The sequence below is a fragment of the Sinocyclocheilus grahami genome, unplaced genomic scaffold (assembly GCF_001515645.1).
Source record: "Sinocyclocheilus grahami isolate Dianchi unplaced genomic scaffold, SAMN03320097.WGS_v1.1 scaffold1030.1, whole genome shotgun sequence".
In the NCBI taxonomy this organism is placed as follows: domain Eukaryota; kingdom Metazoa; phylum Chordata; class Actinopteri; order Cypriniformes; family Cyprinidae; genus Sinocyclocheilus; species Sinocyclocheilus grahami.
In genome coordinates this window covers 182,738-189,993 of record NW_015506209.1, presented here as the reverse complement: position 1 = coordinate 189,993, position 7,256 = coordinate 182,738, and the positions used below count along the sequence as shown (strand labels likewise).

General features: G+C 39.6%; 1 protein-coding gene across 1 annotated transcript; it reads left to right on the top strand.

Moving 5' to 3' along the window:
* Nucleotides 1-1,132: 1,132 nt before the first annotated feature.
* Nucleotides 1,133-6,747, top strand: LOC107565827 (tetratricopeptide repeat protein 34-like). Its single transcript, XM_016251106.1, has 7 exons — nt 1,133-2,790; nt 4,031-4,253; nt 4,372-4,564; nt 4,893-5,059; nt 5,388-5,661; nt 5,741-5,955; nt 6,136-6,747. The coding sequence occupies exons 1-7, from the start codon at nt 1,133-1,135 to the stop codon at nt 6,670-6,672; spliced, it is 3,267 nt and encodes a 1,088-aa protein (XP_016106592.1). The 3' UTR covers nt 6,673-6,747.
* Nucleotides 6,748-7,256: the final 509 nt, after the last annotated feature.

The window sequence follows — 7,256 nt, the reverse complement described above, 5'->3', positions numbered from 1 at the left end:
AGAAGTCGACAGAAAGTGCGTGGACTGCACCCTCAAACTACAGACAGACAGGTGAGTAAACCATCATTAAGAGGTGTGAACGATCTCATGTATTATTGGACGATATAATGTCGTGCTCTACATTATATCATATACATTATATATGAAAATTGTCATCTGTTTTAAATTGGTGTCTGCAGGACAGGTTCTGCCATTTATCTGGCACGGACTACAGTTACTATTACTATTACTTAAAAATAACCCAACACTGACTAGTATCTTTTTCTTTTTCTTTTTTAAATAATGATTCATTAGATAACCTACTACTTACTTCCAACAGCGACTAGTATCTGTTCATTTCATCACTAATGCTAATTTACTGGATACTAGTAGCCTACCTATTAATTTGCTGCTAGTCCCTATCCAAACAGTGACAGGAAACTAGTAACAATTTTACTCCACCAGTAAGTTTATACCAAAAGGAAAGTGTTTAAGAAATGTTACTTATGTAACAGATACTAGTAATATTGATTAAAAATAACTAGGATCTAAGTAATAAATAGCTAATAATTCATTTTATTTATGGGCACCTTTCAAGACTCTCAAGGATACCTATAATACAATACATAAACAATAAATGAAAAGAAAACAATGCACAATAATACAAAAAACTATATCAATCAGAATAAGCTAATCTAAAAAAAAAGTGTTTTAAGACAGTTAAAAAAATAGTTATAAGTACTAGTAATGCTGGAATAGCTACTTGGAAAAAAGTACATAATGATTAGTTACTAGTACAAATAGACTGACTAATAGAGACCCTACTACGCATTATTCTAATAAGTAGTGTCTAATGAATAGTTACTGGTACAAATAAACTGACAATAGAACAATAAAGTAATCACTCAACTTTGAAAATAAACTAGTAACATTAAAAAAGATACTAGTTAGTTTAAAGGAAGAAATGTTTAAACCGCTTCCTACATAGTGTCATTTATTTATGCAGTTTATATTTAACACAGTCATTGCATGTTATTAAGAGCAAGAGATAGATTGTTTTTTAATGATGTGGTTTCCAATTCTTTTAAAGGTTGTTGAGGACCCTTGTGAAGGAAATGTTATCCAAATCTAAATAGCATTACACAGAAGGGAGATGAATGGCATACATAAAGGAGCAGCTGAACTGTGCAGAGAGGGCGACAAAATATTGCTCTCTGGGGATGCTGGCAGAGCTGCAGCTCTGTACACACATGCTTTTGGAAATAATGCCGGTTCCACTGTGGGACACATGCGTGGCCTTAACGCAGGTCATTTAGAGGAGGTGATCTCAACGCTGGAGGCCTGGCTTGATGGCGTTTCACACAATTCTATTGAGGGCCTGAGTAAAGGCCTTGTCGCTGTATTTCTGTCTACATTATGTCCCAATAATGTATCTGCTTCTCTTTATAAAATGGAGTCTGTCCTGCAGGGTACAGGTCATGCTTCAAAAGAGATCTTTGCACGGTGTTCTGCTCTTCTAGAGGGAAAACAAATGCCTCAACCTGAGGGTCGCACACGGTTAATTCTGGAGCTAACTAGAGCTCTGGCCTGCTTGCTCTCTGACGCACAAAATCCCAAAGTTCCTCAGCTTTATCTGCAGGCCTTTCATGGAAATAAATCAGAAACTATTAGACTAGTTAAAGAAAGGCACACTCAATATGTGAAGCTATTAATTAAAGCCTTTTACCAGCAAATGTCTCCAAGATATTCCACTCTCCATTCTAAGGGGCAGATGGAAAAAGCATTGAGTCCTACACAAGCAGGTGAAGACATTGATGCTCCTAAAGCTATTGAGTTTTTACTTGCCATTTCACCAGATGACATCCAAGTAAGAGAGCTTCAAGCAGCAGTCTTGTTTTCTTCCGGAAAGTTCACAGAAAGTGCAGAAGCTTTGTCATTGGCTCTTAAACTAGATGAATCACAGACTGAACATGCAGTGGCGCCAGAGAAAAGAGCTTGTTTACTCGTGGGCAGAGCAGCTGCTCATTTTTCCGCAGGAGGACGAGCAAGAGAAGTCTGCAAAGATCTAGGTGATGGCTTTGCTCTTCATCCAGCCACAGCAAGACAGCAATTCCAGAGTATTTTCTCGGACACTGGCGTAGGGTTGGCTGCTTGCATCCAGCTGCGTCAACAGGCCGAGAAGGGCGTCTCAGAGTTCAGAGAGGCCGTTCTAATGAGGCCCGACCTTAGGTCTTCGAAAGGAGTGGAGTTGTTGGATCCCGTTATCGCTCAACTGCAAGCTCTATGCCACCTGAAGTCGGACGGAGGAGGCAGGGAACTGCGTGTGCGTCTGGCAGACTGCCTCCTCCTGCGTGGAGAACATAAAGAAGCCCTTTCCATAAGTAGCCAGCTCGCCGCTGCAGCTCCAGCCCAGCAGAGCTACCAGAACACCGTGCAAGTGCTCCGAGGGTATTCCCGACTCTTCACTGAAGACCATAAAGGCGCTCTGGAGGATTTCCAAGCGGTGATTGAGCATAGTACTCCTCACCCACCCAGCTGTGTCCGTGCACTCTGTGGTAGGGGTATCCTACGTATGATGGCTGGCTCACACTACCTTACTGCTCTAGATTACATTACAGCAAGCCAATTACAGCTGCAGGATGCTTCTGTAACTGTTAGGTGCCTGGTGCCTTGGAATTACCGTGGGTTGCTGTGCACCGTGTTGCTGGAACAGGGAAGAGTCATGCTTGAGGGGACCGAAGAGCAAAGAGCTGAGACAAATCCTAGAGCTCAACAAGAGCATGAGGAGGGTAACACCAACAACAAACAGAGGTACGTTTGCGTTTTTTCTCATTTGGGATGAAACTTATTTGTTGTGCTGTATCTTTCATTTTGTCTTTTGTTTCTTATTTAGGGATGCGCACTATATCGGTACCATCATGGATTACACTTTTAAATATAACGGTTCTTTTTTGACATTGATGGTTCCATGATGGACCTTTAACATCCATAGAAAATTTTAATTGCACAATAGGTTCATTATAGTAGAAAAAGGTGTTCTTCACACAAGTTCTTCATAATGATTCTTTAAAGAACTTTTCATGGAAAGGTTCTTTGAAGAACCAAAAAGTGGTTCTTCTGTGTGCTGTGAAAACCTCCTTTTGAAACTTTATTTTTAGTGTACCTTTGATTACCTTTGTTAAATGTAATCTTTACCAAATATCAAAATGAATATCCATTTTCATACTGTAAACTGAAATGCTGTCATGCCTAAATTCACTTTGTAACATTTAAAATCACTGATTTTGATTCTCTGTTAGACAAAAAAGTATAGAATTAAAAAAAAATTCAGTTATCAGTAATGAAATGGGAATCAGCCTATTAGTAATGGGCATAACTTTATTATTGGTTCATTCCTAGTCTTATTCAGGGGTGTCCAATGCTGCTCCTGGAGAGCCACCTTCCTGCACAGATCAGCTTCAACCTACCTGACTAGAAGTGTAAAGATTCTGCAGACCTTATTTAAAAGAGGTTGACCGATGGTGGATTTTACTGATAACAATAACTTGGATTGCACTGGCCGATCACTGATTAATCTACCTCACCTCAAGTTTATAAAATGGATAGCCTACTGAATAAAAACAAACACAACACTCCAAAAATAGTGCTAAACTTTATTAGAGAAAATAAAAAAGTACTAAACCATGAAAATGTACTGTACTTTTTTACATATAAATAGATTTTATTTATACCTTATTCATTCATGTTAGTTCATAGTGCATTAACTAATGTTAACAGATACAACTTTAAAATCGAAAAATTTATTAGTAAATGTTGTAACTTTGTTGGCTAATGAATGCATAAAAATGACCAGCTGGATGAAATCTAATATAAACAGATGGTAACAATTGTCACATTAAACATTTGGGTTGGACCTTCTCAGCCGGTTGACCTCTATTAATTAGCTAGTTCAGGTGTGTTTAATTAAGGTTGTAGCTGAACTCTGCAGAACTTTAGCCCTACATGAGTAGGACTGGATGGCACTTATTCAGTCTCCTGTGCTTCCTTTCAGGCCTGCTGTTGGTGTGCACGCTCTCGCTCTTCTCCTAATGGAGTTACAACCCGGTGCCGATGGACCCCAGATTCTCACAGCAGATGCTCTGTACCAGTTGGGTCGTGTTGAGGAGGCTTATCGTCTTCTTCTGAACATTGAGCACACAGCCCCACGGCCACCGATTCTCGCACGCCTTGCAATACTGCAGCTGCATCGAGGCTTCCTCTATGATGCCTATCAGGTGCCAGATTATATTTCTCTTACAGTTCACCTTAAATCGCATAAAAAATGCATCTATGATAAAATAGCCTATATTAATTTTCGTCTTCACAGTAAGTAATCTCTCTGTTGTCTTACAGCTACTGAAGAAGCTGATCAATTCAGGAGACACTAGCTGTCTGCGACCCCTTCTATCTGTAGCATCTTTACTAGACCGAGCCCTTCTAGAAAAACACTGTCACACTGCTTCCAAGCGTATACTGTGTGGCCAACAAGCAGAAAGTGCAATAAGGGAAGCTGTGGCCTATTTGTCCATTGCCATTATGGCTTCAGGTAATGAGAGCATGTTGTTTTCAGACACATACAGTACAGTAGTATATAAATTTACATTACTAAATATTTATGATTACCATAGTCAAATGTAGAGGGAAAAGTGTTAATTCTAACAGGAAATCACACCATTGTTTCTATCTAATTGACACAGTTTCTATGGAAAAATACAGCAGTTTCCTTTTTTAGTTCTGCAAATTTCAGATACTTGCTTCTGTTATTGATCTTGATTTTATATTTCATATAACTCATATGATCAACTTAATATAAATCATGTTAGAAAGAGCACTGCTGTTTATATTTCCTAACAAGTTAACTGATTATTCTTTAGGTGGTGGAGCAATAGATTCCCTGCTGGAGAGAGCAAGATGTTATGCTCTGCTGGGCCAATGGAAGACAGCTATCTTTGACTTCACTGCAATCCTTAAAGAGCACCCAGACCATGTGCAGGCTTTGTGTGGAAGAGGATTCACTTATCTGATGCTGAACCAGCAGAAGGTGTAGTAGCAAATACAAAGACCTCCACCTATGGGAGCCACCTCATTTTATCAAAACATGTTTTTGCAGGTGGTTTCATAATGCAGTAAAACATGACAAAAAGGTTAATGCATAGATAACATGAAATGACAATAAACAAACTTTTACAGCATTTAATAGTCTTGGTTTAGTGTTAACTTCTTCATACACATTTCCAATCATTTTTCCTTTTAATTTGTAAAGTAACATAAATGAAACTTTTAACATCAGTGGCTGATATAACAGACACTCAAAGTAATCTTTTCCCATATGCTTGTAAACTGACACTATAATATCAATAATTCATCAGGAATGCACACTGGACATACTGGTTGCCCTTCAGTGTGGAGCTGAGGAGGTCACTCAGAGCATGCTGTCGCTTAAAGACAAAGCACAAAAACTCGTCAGTGAATGGTTGGGTCAGCACTGTCGCAGCAGCCTGTCAGAGACTCTGTCGGCCAACCCTGTACCCTGCCGTGAGGAGCTCCTTCGAGAGGCCTTTTTGATTGGTGGAGCGCTAATGAACACTGACTGCAGGGAACCCAGGTGGCACCTCCTGTACATAGATACACTACTTGCCAAAGGTAGGGAACAGAATAAGGCATGTAGGAGTCAAGTATGTGGGCCATGTCTATGTAAAAGATAACTTTTATGTTTGTGAAGGTGAAGTGAATGCTGCAGGTGCACACCTGAAGCAGGTGTTTGGTCAAGAGCCTCGAGATGCCGCAGCTAAGGCCAGGTGGGGTGTTGTGAAGGCCTGGCAGCAGAACTACAAAGTGGCAGCCAACTATCTGAGTGTGGTGTCTGAGAAAGAACCAGCAAATCTAGACTTTCTAATCACTCTTCTGCAGTCGGCTCAAAGAAAACGCCTGGCACAGGTACTTTTTAAAAATGATATATTAATGTAGGGATTCAAGGTGTACATTTATTTATGACTGAGTTCAATGGTAGATGCACAGCCCTAGTACAATTGCTGTTCTGCTTCTATTTTCTTTTGTATTGATTTTCCCCTATTACTCAAATCTACAGAGGCTAATAAAGCAAATTTGTGCTTCCAGGCAGCTTCTCAGCAGGCCAGCAGTGTTTCTGAAAGTGGTCAGTGGGAGCAGGCTTTAGCTCTCCTTACACTAGCAGTGCGAGCGGTCAATGAGATGAAGCTTCAGTACCTCAGGCAGCGTGCAGCCTGTCTGGCCCACCTAGGGCTCCACGAGAGGGCGGTGTCTGATCTGAATAAGGTCATCCAGGGCCACAGTGCAGATGGCGGAGAGGAGCAAAGGGTTTGGGCAGAGGACCATTGCCGCAGAGGCCGTAGTTTGTTGTTGTGTTCTCATGAAGAGTCTGGGTTACAGGACTTTTCTCAAGCCCTGGACCTGCACGAGGAACAGGCTCTGCTGTGTGTGGAGGCTGGTCTGGGAACACAACGCCTTGCCGAAATGTTTCTGCGCTTTGCCCTTCAGAACTATGGGCAACAGAAACTCGACAAAGCTTGGCTTCTGACAGAGACTGGGCTTAAAGTGGACAGTGGCCATGTAGAACTGCGCAGACTGAGGTCTAGAATAAAACGAGAAGTCTCTGGTCCATGTATTGTAAACTAGAGCTGAAACATATATAAGATTAGATAATGACAAAATGGTTTATGTCTTTATGGTTTATATTTATTTATTGTGAATCAGGCAAACAATGGCAAGAATTTCTAATCATAAATTTGCAAATATTTCTGTAAGTTATTGTGTTGCACAAGCCTATTACAATTGATTGTTATGTAATAGTAAATTTGTATTACTTTTTAATTTTGTTATCTATAAGTTTAGTCAAATTTAACATTTGAAGTAGTTTTGTTTGACATGTGCACTACTGTTCAAATTGGGTCAGTAAGTTTGTTTTGTTTCATCAATGTTTTCAACTGATATTAGTAAGACATTTTTCTTTAGCACCAAAACAGCATATTATAGTGATTTCTGAAGGGTCATGTGACACTTAAGACTGGAGTTATGACAGCTGAAAATTCAGCTTTGCCATCACAGGAATAAATTACATTTTAAAATGTATTTAAATAGAAAATTGCTATATAATATTACTGTTTTACTTTATTATAATTTTTTTATATATATTTGCAGCTTTGGTGAGCATAAGAAACTTCTTTCAAAAACATGAAAAATGGTCCTGAAATTTTGAATGG